The sequence below is a fragment of the Vombatus ursinus genome, unplaced genomic scaffold (assembly GCF_900497805.2).
Source record: "Vombatus ursinus unplaced genomic scaffold, bare-nosed wombat genome assembly UNPS02009173.1, whole genome shotgun sequence".
NCBI lineage: Eukaryota > Metazoa > Chordata > Mammalia > Diprotodontia > Vombatidae > Vombatus > Vombatus ursinus.
Genome location: NW_020948951.1, coordinates 1,783,258 through 1,803,140, shown reverse-complemented (window position 1 = coordinate 1,803,140; position 19,883 = coordinate 1,783,258). Strand labels below are relative to the sequence as shown.

Below are 19,883 nucleotides of genomic sequence, written 5' to 3'. Positions count from 1 at the left end.
GAAAGGGGACGATGTGCCTGGATTTCAAAGATCACAGGGGTTTATTACCTCAGCAAACCATTCCTGGCTCCCTTCATACCATCAGGAGTCCCAGACAGATGGTGGTAAGGAAATACAGAAGTCAAACTGGCTTTGGTCCAGAAGATTAAATCTGTCATCTTGCCATCAGAAGTCCTCTCCTGTTCTGCAAGTAGCCTCTTCCAGAGGACTGGACGTCGAGGAAGAAAGTGCCTGGTGATCAAGGTGCTGGGACGGGCTCATGCTGGAGCAACTTTGCTGTGCTGTCTTCCCCCAGCTAGGCTTCACCACTCTCTTCAGTATCAGTGCCTTTCTTGTCATATCTCTTTCGTGATGTCCAATGAGAGCCATGCCTATTTCTCCCTGCTTTGGCCCAAACAAGAGATTATTGGGTAGGTCAGCACCAGTGTTTGTGAGATCATCTTTTGTGGGATAGAGTGGGAAGTTGCCTAAATGGGGAGCAGGAGAGGTATTTAGGTGGCACAGGAGATACAATGAAGAACCTAGAGTCAGGAAGAATTGAGTTTAAATTTAGCATCAGACACTTTACTAGCTGTATGACCCTGAGCAAGTCACCTAACCTTTCTCTGCCTCAGATTCTCCATCTGTAAAATGGGAATAGTAATAGCACCCACCTCCCAAGGTGTTGTGAGGACAAAATGAAATAATATTTATAAAGCACTTTGTAAATCTTAAAGCACTATATGAATGCTATTATATAATATATACATATATACACACGCATATTATACACACACACACATACATATATGTAAATGCTAGCTATCAAGTCCATGTATCAACCATTAAGGGATGGTAATTCCTGCTGTCTCTTGGCAAGGGGGAGGGGGGCTGTGGAAGACTGAAAGGAGAGGTAGAAGGGAGAAACTGAGTTGAAGGGACTGGAATAGGGAGGGGTCTTACCTCAGGGGTCCCCTCTGAAGCACACTCCCATAGGGGAGGAGATGTGTCCCTATAAAGAAAGATTGGGACCTTGTGATAGATTTAATCTGAGAAGAGTTTGTGTATTAAGCAGCCACCTTCTCTGAGAAAGTGTGCCTTCATGAGCAGTACCCCACCCCAGGAGAAAGGACTTGAGAGTTCCTAGGGTCAACTGGTACCCAGAATGGAGGGAGAGGTGGGGAGAGATTACCTAGAGGCAGAGATGAGTTGGTCTCTGAGAAGACTGATTATATAGAGGGCATGGAATAGGATTGGGCCACACAATTAGGACACAAGGCAATTTATCCCATGAGATACTGCTTCTACCAACATGGCTTTCTTCATGAATTAATACTTCTAAGATCAAAACATGGCAGGAAAAAAATGGAGGATGAAGCAAGGGCAATTACACAGAAATTGGTTAGATACTTGATACTATACTAACTGTGCTAACTTGATATCTCAGAAGCTGACATAACTGACAGAGAGAGAATAAAGAAGGAATAAATAAAAATTGGGCCCACAAATCAGAAAATAAAATTCAGAATAGAATATAAGGGAAGAGAAATAACAAAGATAAAGCAAAGTTTTTAGGAAAGGGGGTAGTAAAAGAAATTTAACAAAAATCAGAAGTTGGGGAGAAAGGTTTTGAACTAATGACTTAACTGAGCTGGGAAAGACAAGAGAGTGAAGAGGGAGAAAATAGATAACAATAATATTTTAAATGAAAAAGAAATTGATTTGAGTAAAGTCCAAGCACTAGGGAAAGGGTGGGCAACGGGGATTGAGTAAGGGGAGGAGATCCTATGTGGGAAGAGGTTAGCATCAATGTAATTGAAGACTTACCCAGAAGATCATAGGTTTAGAATTAAAAGGGACCTTGGAGTCCATCTAGTGCAACCCTCCCCCCCCACTTAACAGATGAGAAAACTGAGGCCCAACAGTACCTAAATGAATTGTCCAAGGTCACACGGGTCGGTAAGTTGCAGAGGTCATTGCTCCATTCTCTGCACCCTGCATGGTTAGAGTTAGGCTGAGTTCAACACCTTGGCCACTGACCAACCACCAAGGGTTAAGAGCATTCATGCACTTGTATATAAATAGGTTAGGACTAGGGGAAGAGAAGCTCCCACAGAAGCATTTGCTCTTTGGGGAGGACTTGCCTTCATGAGAGCAGCAAAGTCAGGTTAAATGTTTGGTTCAGCACCTGCACATCTGGAACATGTGACTCCACAATTTGGAGCTTATTCATAACCCAAGGTTAGAAGGACATGCCAGGCTCTGTGGATCCCTTTGAGTTTTCCTCCTTTAAGCCCTTGATTAGAGCTCCCCAGACAAACGACCTGATACTAAAGTCGCCAAATCCCCACCTGTTTGCAGCCCAGATTTCTGGGGTGGTCCCTTCTCTAGGCTTGTGTCTGAGAAACAGCACTCTCAACCTACTTCCCATCTCTCCTGCAGGTGCTGCGGTATTTTGATTATGTCTTTACCGGTGTCTTTACCTTTGAGATGGTGATCAAGGTGAGTGCCAAGAGCTGGGAAAGAGAAGCCCAGGACTGGGATGTGGATTCTAGGGGGGAAAGGTTGGGGTGTGAATAGGGCCCTTGCCCAGAGACTCTGAGAGCCTCCATGATAGGGCTATAAGAGAGTCCACAAAAGCATAGTGTCCTGAGCACTGCAGAAGAAGTCAGCTTGGCTTCTTGGACACCATGTCTTTGGTAATTCTAATATTCTGTAAGCACTTTGGGCTATGTAATGTAAGTTATTATTTTTATTATAATTGCTATGTTTAAGGCAATGAGCTAGGCACTTGGAATACAAAGATGGGAAGGGAAGAAAAGGAAGGGAATGGAAAGAAATGAAAGGGAAGGAAAAGGAAAACAACCCTTTCTGCTCTACACACCCCCACCCCCCAAGGAGTTTACTTTCCATAGGAAGATACAGTGAACAGATAAGAAAACATAAGACTTTTTGAGAAGGGAGAAGGCACCGGGCACTAATGACTAGGAGGATTAGAAAAAGCTTCCAGATGCCTCCCAGGGGCTCCTTATGACCTCCAGGATCAAACACAAAATCCTGTTTGGTTTAAAAAGCCTTTCACGGTCTGGCTCCTTCCTACCTTTTCGGTCTTCTCATACTTTATTCTCCTCCACACACTTCATAAACCCCAATCCAGCAGCATTAACCTCTTTGCTGTTCCTCCAGGTGACACACCATCTCTCCCTTCATGCCTCTGCACTGGCTGTTCTCCTCCCCCCCCCAATGCCTAGAATGAGCTTCCTCTTCACCTCTACCCCCTGGCTTCTCAGGCTTCCTTCCAGACTCAGCTCAAATCCCCCTCCTGCAGGAGGTCTTCCCCACCCCACCCCCACTCCTAATGGTTCTTCTCTGAGACTACCTCCTATTTATACTGTGTATTTCTTCTATATACATAGGATTTGCATGTTGTTTCCTCCATTAATTAGACTGTGAGGTCCTTGAGAGTAAGGATTGTGTTTTTGCTTTTATTGCATCGCCAATGCTTAGCACAGCGCCTTGTAAACATTTAGTAAAATGCTTGTTGACTGACTTAATGACTGAAGGAAGGAGTACCTGACCTATACCTTAAATAGCAGGAAGCGTTCATCATTTCCTTCTTTATCTTAGACATGGAGGCCAAGTAGTAAGATTTTCAATGAGAGATTAAGCACAATTAAGCTGGCCCCCATTGTTTCAGGGCTAAAAAGGAGGTTGATGGGGAGAGTCCAAGAGGAAAGCATTGCCTGGAAATGGAGGAAGAGCCTGAGCAGAAAAGAACCGGTTTGCCAGTTTGCAAGCTGCTGCGTTGGGCTGATAATTCAAACTGTAGGGGAAAAGACCAATGGAAGATAGATCCAGGCGACACATAGTCTGAGAAGCTGTTTCATACAAAAGTCCGGGCAGTTAAGGAAGATAGCCTCAGGCAGGATGACAGGAGAGTGCAGAGAACAGCTGAAGACAGACTGTGGCTACAAGTTCCCTCAGGAGGAACACAGGGATGGAGAGTGACCCCCCCCCAGCCCCCACATCCAAGCAGGGGGCCCTGGCTGCCCCCACCCCCTGCCCCTTTCTCCAGGATCAGTACCACTCCTCCACTGTTCCCTGCCTGGCATTCGAGAATAGATGTTCTCATTTCTCACCTGCCATGGCCTGGAAAGAGGAGAGTTTTAGCTGGCCCCACATCCAGTTCCCCATTGTCCAAGTACAGGTCATCAGTCTAACTCCACCTGCCTTTTGCCCCTCCACCAGTTTGTTCACTCTTCTCCAAAGGCAGTTAGAAAGTTGAGCCCATGCATGTGAGTATACACACACACACACACACTGTACCACAAACACGGACACGAACACATTCCAAGGGTCAGTTGCCCTGCCTATCTACCATCAGCAGGGAAAGTGTGTAAAATCACAGGATGTTCACTGCCTTGTTCTCTTTGTACAGATGATCGACTTAGGGCTGGTTCTCCACCAGGGAGCATACTTTCGGGACCTCTGGAACATCTTAGATTTTATTGTGGTCAGTGGGGCTCTGGTGGCATTTGCCTTCACGTAAGTTTCCCAGCAAGCGTCCTGCTTGCCTATCCTCCCCCCTCCCTGCCTGGCTCTGCTCTCCCCTGGCTCAGGGGAAGAGTGCTCTGTAGTGATGGGGCCAGGTGGAATGGGGATAGAGGATGCATCCGGAAGCCAAGAAGGATTTGGACTGGCTTTTTGCATGATGTCTACCATGGGGAAAAAGGACCTGTCTGTCTCCCTTATACAGCAATGGTGTCTAACCTCATCACCTAGGCCCATTGCTATGCTGCTGGTCTCAGGCTAGCCTTGCCAGACCATTTCACTCACTCATTCTCTGGGTTCAGCCCTGAGCAGCTGTCTCTTTGGGGTCCCCCCCAAAGAAACAATTGGGAGCAGAATGTGCATGAGGATTCTGGGACCCGGATTCCCCCTTACATAGTAGGTGTGGTGCATCTCCCCCAGGTAAACATAACCTCTTCCTGCATTCCCACAGCACTGTTCCCTCCCCAAGGGCAGTGCTTCATTTTGGTACTCCAAAATGGCCCTTGAATGTCTGAGTACCGGGCAACCATTAAGCCTCCAAGGTGGTGGAAACTCTTCTAGCACAGAACAGCCCAAGCCATAGATATTTGGGCCAAGGTGAGCAGGCTTTGGTGGCTTCTTGCTGAGAAGGGAAGTCGGGCTTCTGGGAGCTTGGTTTCTGTGACACTCATGGCAGTGTCTTCAGGAGCAATCCCAGGCAGTGAGGGTCTCTGAGTCAGACCCCTCCCAGGTTCTTTGCCCTAAGGTTATAGTGGCCCTAAGCCTCTGCTTTCCCTGCCCATCTTGCCTTTAATCCCTCTCAGGCAGATCTGGAGGGTCAACAAGGTCAGTCATCACTCAAACAACAAATACAACACCTGGTTTGGAGGCCAGGAATTTCTAAAATTTTGCAAGGTGGCCTGTTTTCAATGGAACCCTATGTAGGGCCCCTACAATTCTACATCGAGACCTTCAATTCTACATCAGAGACATTTCTTTATGTGAATATATCTGAAGCATTAGTGCATATCCACTTATTGAGCGAAAAACAGCCAAAAATTCTGATTTGCTCTGAGCTCAGCAGACAAAAAGAAAAAGAAAATTTCTGAGGCAGCTAGGTGGCATAGTGGAACACCAGCCCTGGAGTCAGGAGGACCTGAGTTCAAATATTGCCTCGGACACGTACTAGCTGTGTGACCCTGGGCATGTCACTTAACCCCTACTGCCTCAAAACAAACAAACAAAAAAAAAAACCCAACAACAACAGATTCTTTAATGAAGCCAAAAGTTGAGTATCCAGACTCCTGGTATTTCTAGTTCTGTCCTCTTCTCTCTCTCTCTCTCTCTCTCTCTCTCTCTCTCTCTCTCTCTCTCTTTCTCATTTCTTTTGACGTGAAGCTGACTCTCACTACTCATTTTGGAGTTAGTAGGTTTGGCCCTGGGGAGGGCTGGAATAGAGAGATCCTCTATAAGTTAGTCTGACAGCTAGAAAAGGGAATCCAGGGTGGGGAGTGCCTCTGAGGAAGTCCCAGGCCTAGCTATCCCCAAATAAAACTTAACTTCTTGCAGTGAGGGAAGGACACATACATGTTCCAAGTGTCCTTTGGATTTTAGGACAAGTGGTGAGTACCATGAGTCTACCTTCGTCATGAGCAAAAGCCTAAGCATCTCTCTGCTTGGCTGGGCTGCAGCGAAGTGGTAATGTGTGAGCCCCTATGTGGAGGGGAAAGGGCTGCCTCATGTTCACTAGGGGTCTCCCTCCTTGAAGAGATACTCATCTCCACACATCCATTCATTCCCATTATTCATAAGTACTTAGTCTGAACCCTTTGCATGCTCTGCTCCAATTAGCCAGTTCCCTCAGTTATTCCATCATGGTCCATACAGGAAATATTGTGCTGGGGGTGTTAGTTGGGTGTGGCTTCAGTAGAATTGTCTTTATGTTTACTTCATCATCAAATTAACCAAGACTTTCTTTTCTCAACTTTTACGAACACTGAAAATCTTCAGCCTAGGAATCAGCTTTTCCTGAAAAATGTTTCCCTGTCTCCTTTCCAGTGGGCAAGAGATCTCTTACCTACATAATGGATAGATGCCAAAGGAAACCACCACCTAGCCTCTCTGAGCCTCAGCTTTGCCATCTATTAAATGAGAGGGTCAGCCTAGACAATGTCTGAGGTTGTTCTAGACCTAAATCCTAAGGCCCCATGTTTGTACTAAATGTGGCACACACAGTGTACTGCCCCATTGGTCCTCTCTTGAACCCCTGCACTGGAAAGTAACTGCAGGGAGGCCTTTAGGAAGCCATGGAGGCTACTGGCTTTTTGGTTTACCCATGAGTAATTCTATGGGGGCCTAATTTAAAAAACCTCAGACTATCTACCCTAACCATGCCTACTTAACCTTCACAAAAGTGAATGGGGTAGATTTTTTCATGAGTTTGGCAAATTCTTAAGCACGCATCATAGAGTTTCCAAGTTGGAAGGGGCCTTAGAGGTCACTAAGGCCAACCTTCCACTCTTCCAAGGCACAGAATCCTAGAATCTTAGAGTTGGGAATCCAGGGGACCACAGAGTATATCTAGCCCATGTCCCATCTAAATACAGTTCACTGTTTTGCAATGAACATTGACCTGGAAGTCAAAAGACCACCCTGCCATTCCCAGGCTATGAGTTCTTGGGCAAATAGAGGCAGCATGTTTAGAAGACACAGCTTCAAATCCTAGCTCTGATACTTACTACCTATATGACTTTGGACTCTTCTCTGGGCCCCAGTTTCCCCAGTTATACCATGAAGGAGCTGGGCTGGATGACTTCTGAGGTCCCTTTAGGTTCTAGCATTCTGGAATTCTGTTGTTGGTGAAGATAAACGTGAGGCAACCTTACTCTTACTCATTTTGTACAGGTAGTTCTTGCTTTAAATATCCCTGTGTATGAATTTGTGGGGTTACACAAAAGAGCAATTAAGGGGATGATTCTTTGTTTTACAAAGGATTTACCATATGGGTCATCTAAATATTAAGTTCCTTAAGTACATTTAAAATAAAATTAATTACAAAAATTAGACTTGCACTCAGTTTCTCAGCAATACAGCTCCTTTGTAACTTGAGCTATACCTCAAAGCTCTAATGGGAAACAAAATCCATTTTGGGGAGACTTTTATTTTGAGGTATCCTAAAGCTTCCCTCCCCCTGCTATCTTTCTCCCTCCATTAGTCTGGTGATCTCAAAAAGGAAAGAAGAGGCTTACCAATAGAAAGGCTTCTGGGGGTTCCTTCTAGTCTTTTGTATTCTTGTGAGGATGTAGGTTTAAGGACTGACTGTGTTACTACCTATGTGTCCTTGGACAAATCATTTAACATTTCTGGGTCTCAGGGTCCTTAACTGTAAAACAAATTTAGACTAAATTCTCTCTAAGGTCCTCTCCAGCTCTATCTCCTATGATTCTCTAAATTGATCTTATTTTCTACGGGAATCCAAGGAATTGAGGGGGGGAGGAAAAAGAAAGTCTTTACTTTCTCTAAGAGTATGAGACCTGTTTCTAGTGGAAATGCCAGGCTTTTTGGATGATTGCTATCAGATTTGGGATCAGCCTAGCGTAGTGAGGAGGCCAGGCATCATCTCTGAGTCCTAGAGTGGAGAGGGATGGAGAGCCCTAAATCCCATGTTCCCTTGTTATTACCTGAGAGGAGCCTCTGAGGTTTCCTGGGAAATGACCCTGGAAATTCTCCACATAGTTGCGTGTTTCTAATCTTCTACATTGCCTCTAAATTTCCTCCTTCTTAGCAGGGACCCCTGATTTTCCTCTTTCCTTTGTTGCCAACGGGAAAATTGGGGGAGAGGCAGGGCCCCCCTAAACTCAGGTGACTTTGCTTCTTTGCCTTCCAACTCTGTACCCTTTAGTTCAACCACACTCTTCTTTCCTGAGCACCCCTCTACTTACAGACCACCACCCACCCCCAAAAAAAAGATGCCAAGCAAACCTCATAAAGCCAAAAGCTGTTAGGAGCACATGCTTTCAGTGCTGCTCACCCCAAGAGCCACCAGGTTCCTCACTGCAGATAGGTAAAACCAGAGGCCAAAGCAAGTATTATCCCTTTAGGAGTCTGAAGCCAATCTTGAGGGTCCTATAGTTTGTCCACAACTATGCAAAAAGCAAAATGGAATGTAAAGATTCAGGACACCAAAGTAATAATAGCTAGAGGAACCAGCTGAAGAAACCAGCCCCATAAATGGGGTGAAGGCTTAAGTTGTGTGTCAACTTCAGAAGGGTATTTTTTCCTCCATTGCTGTCCTTCCCTCTCATTCTTCTCCAAACACCAACACCTAGAGTATAAATGTTGCTCTTGTGTGTTCCATTAACTGTGTCATGCCCACTGTTTTTACCCCATCACACTGTGACAGACTCAAGGCAGTTTCATCAGGGACAGGCAATGGACATTTCTCAACAGCTGGAGTTTTATTATGCCTCAGTCCCCATCCACTGTCAAGAGCCCATCTGGATCTGTTGCTCTAGCCAGTGGAAAGGAGGGCCCAGGGCAGGCTTCTTATCCTCCCATCTCCTCTGACTGAAGCAAGAGTGGCAATGATGCTAATCATGGCCAGGCTGGGCACCTCTCAGCTCAGAGCCTGCCCTGGGCAGCTTCCAGCTTCTGCTTCCTCTTCAAAGGTCCTTCTCCAGCTGCCTGCGGCAGAAGCCAGGGTTTAGCCAATGTGGAGGATTTCTGAGATATGGACAAGAAGCAGAAGCTGTTGCCCTTTTTGTGGGTGGATTTGGGGGGGGGGGGGGGGGGGGGGAAGGTATTTCAAATTGATCTCCAGAAAAATTGAAGTCCCCCTTATGGGTCCAGGATTTGAAATTAGAAGGATCCCAGGGGTTTGGGGTCATTCCCCATTGCCATGGGCAAATGGTTTCATCAGCATATTCTCAAGGCCTTCCAAGTCATTTGTTGAGGTCACCGAATAGAGCTCCCATTAACAGATGGTCCTTATCCCCGATCTGATTTGCCTTGCCTTAGGTAATTAATTCTCCCTTAAAGAGCACTGCATTTTGAGTCAGAGGACCTGAGTTTGATTCTTAGCTCTACCTCCCACTACCTGAATGACCTTGGGCAAGTGAGTCATTTAACCTATCTGACCTCAGTTTTTCATCTGTAAAATGAGGGATTTGGTCAAGATAACCTCTAAGGTCCCTTCTAGCTCTAAATCCATAACCCAATGATCCTTTTTCCCCTAGAAAAATCCATCCCACTTGGAGCAACAGCTTGAGAGGGGCTTCTTTCTATGTCTGCCCTGGGCTGGGCCCTCAGGTGAAAGGTGTCTTACTAAGAGCCAAGCAGCTCTTCGCAAGGCCCTCCAGGTGGTGCTCTTGCCTTCGGAAACCATGCAGCCCTGAACCGTCTTGGTATCTTGAGCCATGGGGAAGTTGTGTCAGCTGTTGAGCAGTGCCCATTAGAACAGGGAAATTAGAACGTGTCTAGGCAGTGGATAAAGGGGTAAGTTTTTCAGACCATAGTTCTACTGTTGCTTAGCCAAACAGATGCCCCCCTAGGGTCTCTGAGGCCAGAAAGCAGCATGATTAGCACCCAAAATGACCCCCTAAATGAAAAAACAAACAATAGGCATCTTCTTATTTCCAAAGACAGAGCTGGAGTCCAGAGAAAACCCACATGCCAAAGCAGGGAGAAAGGTGTTGTTTAGGCATGTGTTGTGTGTTTTTTCTTTTGAGGTCGCTCACCTCTACTTGTCTCTCCCTCTCACCGCCACGTGAAACAGGAGTACTGCACGGTAAAGTCTCTCTTTCTGTCTCTCTTTTTCCTTCTCTCATTCTCTTGCTCTCAACCTAATGCACTCCTTTTATTTCTATATGTTTTCTCTTTTTCTATGTTTGTGGTTGCCTACCTGTTACTTTGAGTCATAGGGTCTGGACTCAATCTTTCACCCCGCTCCCCAAATATGTGAAAGCTGGGGAGCATCACAGAAAAGCCTACAAGAGGCTTTGAAAGCCTCATTCAGGTGAAAGTCAGGATTGCTGGCTCCCTTCTTGACCCAGCCACTGACTCAAGGATTTTTCTGATGATGTGTGCCTCAGTTGCTCATGTGGAGATGAGGCTAGTGAGAGAAATGGCAAATGTATACAAAGAGTTTCAGGAGTATTGGTGAAAAAAGATAAGGGAAAGGTATGACCTTACCAGATTTTATCTTCATTTACTTTAGAGGATGTCTGAGGAAGGTAGGTGGATTTCATTTGAACAAGATTCTTTAGCCCCTGTACATAAGAGGGCAGTGAAAAGCTAGACATCCTGCCCCATCTCCACCCTCACCACTGCCCCCAGGGAAAGACATGCCTCTGTTGTTACCTTTGCCCTTTGAAAACACACAAGACTGGTACACTGCAAAGCTAGTTCCTAATCTACCAGGGGTAGATGACCCCAGGTAGGGTCTGCCATTCTGCTATGCAGGATGAAAGGAGCTTGTTGCATGTTGGAGGGAGAAGGCTAAAGTTAATCTTAAGGCATTTTAAAAATAGGTGGTCATAGCTCTCAGGAAATTTATGGTGACTGGTAAATAAGCAGCAGCCCCAAGACTCTGGAGAAAGGCCCTAGATTGGCACCTCAGTTTTCCTGCTTATGCAGCGGCAATCCTTCCTTGTGGAACGAGGGATTCTGTCCCTCAGGAAGTATCTTTACTTTTTTTTAGCCTTCCATTTTTCTTCCCAGAAAAGAGAAAAAGACAGCTTAGGGAAGAGTAGGTATCTAGAAGAAAGATGTCTCTTTCACTCTGGGTCCTACTCGGTTTCTCCAACTAACTTTGCCACCAAGTCACAATAAACAGAGCTGCCTTCCTTTGGAGGCAGCCCTTCCAAACAGCTGTCCAAGGTCCTGGATCAGAGCTTTCAGAAGGAACTGTCTGGTAGGGGATAAGCCTGTGGCACCCAGAGTCCCCATCACCAGAGGCAGTAAAAGACCACCACCACCCACCATGGGCTTAGCAAATTTTATTTAGAATTCTTTAGACCCTGTGCTGTTAGTTGTGAGCTGGGTTGGCTCTAGGCGGCATCTCTAGGCAGTCCTGCAGGAGAGGGACATGAAGTCCCTGGGGAGACTCACCCCAATTAGGGAAAACACCAAGGGCCTTGGCTTCAACCCCTGGCAGTCCAGTCTTTGTTTTTGTTTGTTTTCCCCCACATGGACCTTCAGGCTATTTTGGGTTTAGCATTTGATTGAAAGAGCCACTTACCACCTCTTCCAGGAGTTCTTTTTAGGGTCTAGGACAGTTTTGTTCATGAATAGGGATGGAATGGAAAAAACACAAATGTCCAAAATACATCTACATCTTTGATCCCTTCTTTTTGCATATCCCAAAGAGAAAAGATCTTGCTTCCAAAAAACAAATATATTGACCTCTAAAGCTGCTTGAGTTTCTGGTGAGGACCTCCTGCTTAGTACTCAAAGAGATAGTTCATACCAAAGAGGGCAACCAGATGGGAAGGAGACTGGAGGCTCATTAGGATGGTTGGAAGAACTGGTGATGGAGAAAGAAGTGGACAAGAGAAGATTTGGGAGGAGATGTAATAGCTATATTCAAGTACTCACAACACTGTCCTGTGGAAGCATCATTAGGCTTTTTCTGCTTGATCCCAGAGGGCAGAACCAGGGCCAATGAATGGAAGTTAGAGAGTCAGATTGAAGCTCCATAGAAGGAAAAATTATAACTGACTGAAAGGTGAAGGGGCTGCCTCAGGAAGTAATGGGTCCTCTGTCACTGAAGGTCTTTTAAGCAAAGGCTGGATGAACATTTGTTAGGGACTGCCATTAAAGTGCGGGTTGGAATAGATGACCTCTGAGATCTCTTCCACCTCCTGGGAGTCTGGTTTTGTGGTTCTGTGATGGTCTGTTCAGGCAGAAGTCTTCACACACAGCTGGCTCAGGCACTGGGTGTTAACAGGGTTCACGGAACCCATCCTGCTAAGTGCCCGTATTTTTAAAAAGCCCCAGAGCTGAGAACCAACCATAAGGAGCAAGCTTCTACCATGTTCCAGAGCACAGGACCCAAAGGGAAGCTAGCCCATTTCTCCTCCAAGGTGGGGGAAACCATGTTCACTTAATTCCCAAGTGTTTGAGCATACCATACTCTTTGAGGGTGGGGGCTTTGTAGAGCCAGTTGAAGACCCCCCAACATCCCAATGCTGAATCTGAGTTTTGCTCTCTCTTGCCCCCTTCTCCTCAATTGTTCCCTACAGTGGCAATAGTAAAGGGAAGGATATCAACACAATTAAATCCCTTCGGGTCCTCCGGGTGCTGCGGCCTCTCAAAACCATCAAACGACTGCCAAAACTCAAGGTGAGATGGGAGCTGGAGGGTTTGGACCACTATGGAGCACAGCCATGCTCTAGGGCCCTGGGCATCATCTGAAAATATGAATGCCTTCATCACAATCTCACAGAGAGATCTCTGAACCAGGAGGCAGGAAAGCCTAGGTGTCTGGGCTCAGCAATAGTACCTGACTGTGTGACCTTAAGCTTCTCTCTACCTCCATTCCCTTGGCTCCCTGTGGGAGTAGGGGCAGCTAAGTGGTGAAGTGGTTAGAATGCCAGGCCTAGAGTTAAGGAAGACTCATCTTGGGGAGTTCCAATCCAGCCTGAAACACTTAGTAGCTGTGTGACCCTGAGCAAGCCACTTAACCCTGTTGGCCTGTTTCCTCATCTGTAAAATGAGCTGGAGAAGGAAATGGCAAACTGTTCCAGTATCTTTGCCAAGAAAACCCTAAATGGAGTCACGAAGAGTTGGACATGACTAAAAAATGACTGAACAACATGATGAGAGTAATAATCCTTCATAGGCAAATACAATGATGTCACTGAAGATGCCCTGTCACATTTATCTGCATAGTGAAAAGAGCCTTGTATCAGTAGCACCTGAGTTTGAATCCCAGCTCTCCTACTTAAGGTTAGGGTTACCTGTGTGACCTTAGGAAAACCACTTTACCATTCTGGGCCCTTAGGTTCTCTTCTGGAAAATGAGAGACTTGGACTGATTGACCACAGAGATCTTTCCCAGCTTAAAATCCCATGAATCTTTGAAAGTCAAAGCTCAGCTGCAATGTTAGGGATTGATATAATGATGACGATCATGACGATGATGTTGAGTCATCTTTCCAGTTGTGTCCGACTCTTTGTGACCCCATTTGGGGTTTTCTTGGCAAAGATACTGGAGTGGTTTGCCATTTCCTTCTCCAGCTCATTTTACATGTGAGGAAACTGAGGCAGACAGGGTTAAGTGACTTGTCTAGGGTCACATAGCTAGTAAATGTCTGAAGCCAGATTTAAACTCAGGTCTTCCTGACTCCAGGCCCAGAGCTCTATCCACTGTGCCACCTAGCTGTCTTAATAACAATAATAATAATAATGATAATAATAATAATAATAATAACAGCTAACTTTTATATAATGCTTATTATATGCAGGCACTCTGCTAAATGCTTTATAGTTATTATCTTTTTGGTCCTCACAGTAATCCTATGAGGCAAATGCTGTTATTATCCCCATTTTACATATGAGGAAACTGAGGCAAACAGGTTAAATGACTTACCCAGCATCACACAGCCATTAAGTGTCTCCGGAGGGATCTGAACTCAAGTCTTCTTAACTCCAGACCTAGTATTCCATATTTTGTGACCCTAGGCATCTGGTTCTACCAAGGAGTTGGGAAGAAAGCAAGGGGAGAGTTGGGATTAAGTTAGTTCCACAAAGCATGAGGGAGATCCATAGCATAGGCAGGTAAAAACAACAAGTAACTCAAGACAGAGATGATAAGTGTCAATACCCAAAGAAGAGCATGGGACAGTCAGGCTCAGAGAATGCAGAGATCTGGCTTGGCATCAGGGTTTAGGTCTGGGAAGGCTGCATTAACCTTCTATACAAGCCCCAGGGAACTTTGTCTCCCTCGTCTTTACCCTGGGACAGCATAAAAGTTGAAGCTTTGCAGCTAAGTCAGGAGAGGGCTAGTGGCCAGAGGCAAAGGAGGGCAGGAGGGGGAAGCAGATAGCACAGGGTCTCACCTCCCAGGCACTTTTCCCGTGGAGAGACCATGGGAAGAAGGAGCTTGCAGATCACTGTCCAGGATAGGGAGGGGTCTCCGGTTCAGCTGGGTGTACTGCTACCTTCCCTGCCTTCTCGCCCTCGACACAAGGCCCCCAGCCTGGTCCCTGCCCTGACTCCATGTGCTTGCTTCCCCTCCCCAGGCCGTGTTTGACTGTGTGGTGAATTCCCTCAAAAACGTCTTCAACATCCTCATCGTCTACATGCTCTTCATGTTCATCTTTGCCGTAGTGGCCGTGCAGCTTTTCAAGGGCAAGTTCTTCCACTGCACAGATGAATCCAAGGAGTTTGAGAAAGACTGCCGGTGGGTCCCCATCCCCACCCCTGCCCACCCACCTCCCTCCCTTCCCAAGCTTTCCAGCCCTAGATTAGAGAGGGGGCTCAAAGAACCCTGCTAAATGGACAATTCAGCTGTGGCTTGGGAATCGAGATGACGATCCCAATCTCACTCTGATCCTTGATGAAACCCTGCTTTCTGCCTCACTTGGCTATTCAGGGAAATGACACTCATGGCTCCTCTCCCTGAAGGCCTATGTCAGGCCTGTCCTTTTCCTAGGTGAGGGAAAGAAGCAGCAGCTGTGTGGCCTTTAAGTCATGCCTCTCTGGGAATGTGCCCAGCTATAAGAGCCATCCCTCCCAGGTGTGGGATGAGGGGAAAGGACTCTGACTATGCTGCCCATACTGGGAGCCGATGCTGCTTGACTTGAAAGGTTGGCTTGAAAGCCAACCCACAATCCCTACCCCTCATTCCTACCCTGCCCCTTTCAGAGCACTGGGGCCCTCACAACACCCCATCCCACTCCCAATGACTGCCCAAGATAAGCTACTTTTCCATTGATTGCCTTTCCTTCCTTCTCAGAGTCCAGGGGTATGGCTCCAGAGGGCTTCTCCCTGAGTCTGTTAACTGTGCCTCACTCCTCTTTCCCAGGGGCAAGTATCTCCTGTATGAGAAAAATGAGGTGAAAGCCAGGGATCGAGAATGGAAAAAGTATGAGTTTCATTACGACAATGTGCTGTGGGCTTTGCTGACCCTTTTCACCGTGTCCACCGGAGAAGGCTGGCCACAGTAAGGGTTTTGGGGCTCCTGGCTTCTAATCTGGGTGACACTTAGGGACCTCTCTGGGGCTTGAAGTAATGGAAGCTTTAGTCTTAGAGCCATCTAGTTCAGGACCAGGATGCTCTGTGAGGCCCACTTCTGTGTTCTTGAAAGTGACCCCACGTGTACATGGTGACGTTGGTCCTCTACTTGCTGCATCTGTGTGTCTGTTTCACATGCAGACAGAAATGCCAGAGGGGTCTCTTAGCATAAAATGAGGCAGAGGCTCAGCCCTCAAGATCAGGGAAATTCAATGAGAAGGCATTGACCACCATCTCCGCCTAGCTCTCAGTGAAGGGGCCTGAAGAACAATCACTAGCTAAGCAGAGACAGGGCTCAGGTGAGCCAAGGGAGCAGGACACAACAGAGAGGCAAACAGAGATGTTCCCAGCACCCCCATATACACAGACACACACACACACACACACACACACACACGCACACACACACACACATGCACACACATCCCTAATACCCACACATATCAGAAAGGAGGCATAGATCTACAGTCCACAAAAGCATAGCATGGCGGGTTACCCTATTATTTACAGGACAGATCTTACATCCCTAACTTGCTTCTTTTTTTCACTTTTTCATATTTCTTTCTTTGATTCCAACTCTTATCATCACCTCTTCCCATCCTTCCCATCTCAATTTCATCCCCTCTCAACCACCCTGTCCCACTTCTCTCCTTTTGTACCCCCTATCCTTGCCCTATCCCATCTCTTCCTCTTTTCTTCCCCTCTTTTAACAGGGTTCTCAAACACTCAGTGGATGCAACTTTTGAGAACCAGGGTCCCAGCCCTGGGTACCGGATGGAGATGTCCATCTTCTATGTTGTCTACTTCGTGGTGTTTCCATTCTTCTTCGTGAACATCTTCGTGGCCTTGATCATCATCACCTTCCAGGAGCAGGGAGACAAGATGATGGAAGAGTACAGCTTGGAGAAGAACGAGGTGCAGGCCCCTAATCATCCCTTCCCCTCTTCATTCCATAAGTTAGGAAATAGGGCTATTTCTACAGGCCACCAATTATAAAGCAGGGAGGTGGGAAATTCTGATTGAAATTGAAATTCTGTCCTTGTCCCCCTGGTGCCACCAATTCAGTGAGTGGACGACCAAGTCTTGGATTTCTCTGTAAGAGAAAAGATTACCTTGACCATCTTCCTTCTCTTCCCTCCTTCCAAGAGAGAGCCAGGATAAATGAAATCTTCTGTGAGAAGGTCTCAATATTTCAGCACAAAGGGAGGCATAGTATTCATATTATTGGTTTATCCTTGAGACAGGGTTGTTGTTATTGTTGTTTGTCCTTCGTTCTCAAAGAGGACCATGACATCAGGAAGGTGATGCCATGACTTGCAAGTGAATTGGATTTAAGTGATGAAGGGCTGTGCAAAGTCACCAGCCTCACCTTCTCCTCTGGAACCATCTGGGTCCAGTGGCATGATATAGATCAGGACGACTGGAGATGGCCCCCTGAGGACAAAGTAATGACAGCATAGCTATACCTTCTGTGAAAAACACAAAAATCATAGGAAGCTTGGAAGCAAAGGAGGCCATTTATTTTTCTGACTAGGCTCAGACATCTAGAATCCATAGCTGTACGTCGCTGGCTTACAGTTAGATCTCTCCCTGGGGCTCTGCATGGTTTGAGCTGGTGTTTGGGACTGAGGAAGTTGGAAAACTAGATACAAGATAACTAAAAGAATGGAAGCCAGAGCTTGAAGAGGGAGAAGGGATCACTCCAAGATCTGAGGGATAGGAGTGGGGATGGAGCTGATCCAATGGATGTTAGCAAAGGAAGGATGAATGAGATTCCCAGGAGGACTACAGCCTGCTTCCCCTCTCCCCCATACCATCCACTTACTCACTCCCCTGAGCCCCTCTTTCCCCCTCCCTCTCTCTTCCCATTTTCTCTTCCTCACATTGGTCTCACCTTTCTCCTTGCAGAGGGCATGCATTGACTTTGCCATCAGCGCCAAGCCCCTGACAAGGCACATGCCTCAAAACAAGCAGAGTTTCCAGTACCGCATGTGGCAGTTTGTGGTGTCCCCTCCCTTTGAGTACACGATCATGGCCATGATAGCCCTCAACACTATTGTACTCATGATGAAGGTGAGGCCTGACCACCTCCTGCTGGGGAAAAGGGGGAGGGGGAGGGGCTCCTCAGCAAGGCACTGGGCCATATAGAGCTGGGGGCCAGTGCAGACCAAAGACCCTAGGCTTTCCTTTCAGGGAGGGGGGAAGACTAAGTGCTCCAGCCTTGCCCAGCTGACTGTCCCCACTTGCCTTCCCATACTCAACAGCATGCCCACCCCCTCTCTTCTTCCTCTAGTTTGATGGTGCCACAATTGCTTATGACAATGCGCTAAGGGTGTTCAACATTGTCTTCACTTCCCTGTTTTCTTTGGAGTGTCTCCTGAAAATCATGGCCTTTGGAATCCTGGTAAGTCTACCCACATACTTGGCTTATGACAGACAAAGTGGAGAGACCAGGACAGGGGAGGGAAGGGGAGACCAGATGGTTGTCTTAGGGCTTGTTTCCACAGGCTCCATTGGCCATCTTGCCAGGGACTGAAGTTATCAGTCACCTTTAAAGCCTGATTTTTTATAATCACAATTTGGGTTCATAGGATTTAGAGATGGAATAGACTTTATTTTACAGAGGAAAGGGGAAGGGCCCAGAAAAGGGAAGTGACTTTCCCAAGGTCACACAAGTGATAAGTTCCCAAGTTCCTTGACCTGAATGGTGGTTCACATACTGAATGTTCTTCTTCTGAGTGCTTTTCTGTGCCTGGCACTGGCCAAAAGGAATGATTCAGTATACTCCTGCAAGGGGAAGGAACCCTGAGATTCTAACTTCATCTAAACTACAGGCATTGGTCAGTATGAGGAGCCAGTCTTCTCACAAGGGCTCAGTGACTCCCTATGGTCTTGACTGGAACCTCAGTAGATTCTGTACTGGGAAACCAGGCCAGATCACCTTTGAGTGTCACTGGGGCTCTGGGACTCCCCATCTTCTCTTCCAAAAGGAACTGATATCATTCCCTAAGCTCTCTTGGGTTTGGCTTCTAGCTCATACAAACAAGGTAGACAAATGGCTCCCTCTCAGTTAACTCCCTAGTTCACCATCTATGAAGGTTATACAATAGGGGATGAGGAAGGGGGAGAGAGAGAGGGAATAAGCATTTATGAAGTGCCACTATACTAAGCACTTTACAAATATTATCTCATTTTATCCTCCCAATAGTCCTGGGGGAAGGGGAGGTAATATCATTATCCCCATTTTCCAGTTGAGGAAACAGAGAATGAGGTTAAGTGACTTGCTCTGGGTCACTCAGGAGGTAGTAAGTGTTTGAACTCAGGTCCTCTTGACTCCAGGAACAGTGCTTCATCCACTAGGCCACCTAGCTCCTGGAGGACTGAACCAAAAAGTCAAAGACCTACCAGCGATGGCACTATGTGAGCCCCTAGATTCTAGAGGCTAGATTGTGGAAAACAGTCCAAAGGGGCTTCTATTCTGTGAGATCTGGGACTCTTTTTAGAGTCTTAAAGCAAAGACAGCATGGGGTAGTAGACAGAGAGCTAGCCTCCAAGTCAGGAATATCTGGGTTCAAATCTGGTCTCTGACACATACTGACTGTTGACCTCGCCATACTCTGCAACAACTAAGTTGCAGAAAAGGTGACAAGCTACACTGGTTGATGGAGTTTCCTTACCCAAGAGCTACATATTCCAATGAAATCACAGGTCTGATCCCTATCCTTATCTCTAAAGCAAAGGCATCCTGATAGTGTTAGGAGTTGCTGCCCTTTATTTCCGTAAGGCAATACCCAATGTGAATATGGAGAGGAAAACCCAGGGCCAGTCCTAAGTGCTTTGATCTGCTCTTTGTCTTGGGAGTCTGGAGATAGTCAGCATCTGATCTGGGTCCCAGTGAATCCTGGTGAAAAGAAACATCTCGAATTCCTTGAGAAATTTTTGATTCTTGGATATTTATTAATCATGTGACCTTGGGAAAATCACTTCTTTATACCTCAGTTTCCTCATCTATAAAGTGAGGGAGGTGGACTCTCTTGCCTCTATGGTCCCTTTCAGCTCTATGGTCCAGTGACTACTATCGGCAGCTACTGTGTAGATAGATAGATAGATAGATAGATAGATAGATAGATAGATAGATAG

At 46.5% G+C, this 19,883-nt stretch overlaps 1 protein-coding gene across 1 annotated transcript in view; it reads left to right on the top strand.

The window, feature by feature from the left end:
• CACNA1A (calcium voltage-gated channel subunit alpha1 A) overlaps positions 1-19,883 on the top strand; it is a 134,721-nt gene that overhangs the window by 60,969 nt on the left and 53,869 nt on the right. The window contains exons 23-30 of the mRNA XM_027851278.1: positions 2,422-2,481; positions 4,418-4,524; positions 12,750-12,849; positions 14,750-14,910; positions 15,535-15,672; positions 16,457-16,658; positions 17,652-17,816; positions 18,037-18,147. Coding sequence (XP_027707079.1) covers positions 2,422-2,481; positions 4,418-4,524; positions 12,750-12,849; positions 14,750-14,910; positions 15,535-15,672; positions 16,457-16,658; positions 17,652-17,816; positions 18,037-18,147 — 1,044 coding nt within the window. The remainder of the gene's footprint in view (positions 1-2,421; positions 2,482-4,417; positions 4,525-12,749; positions 12,850-14,749; positions 14,911-15,534; positions 15,673-16,456; positions 16,659-17,651; positions 17,817-18,036; positions 18,148-19,883) is intronic.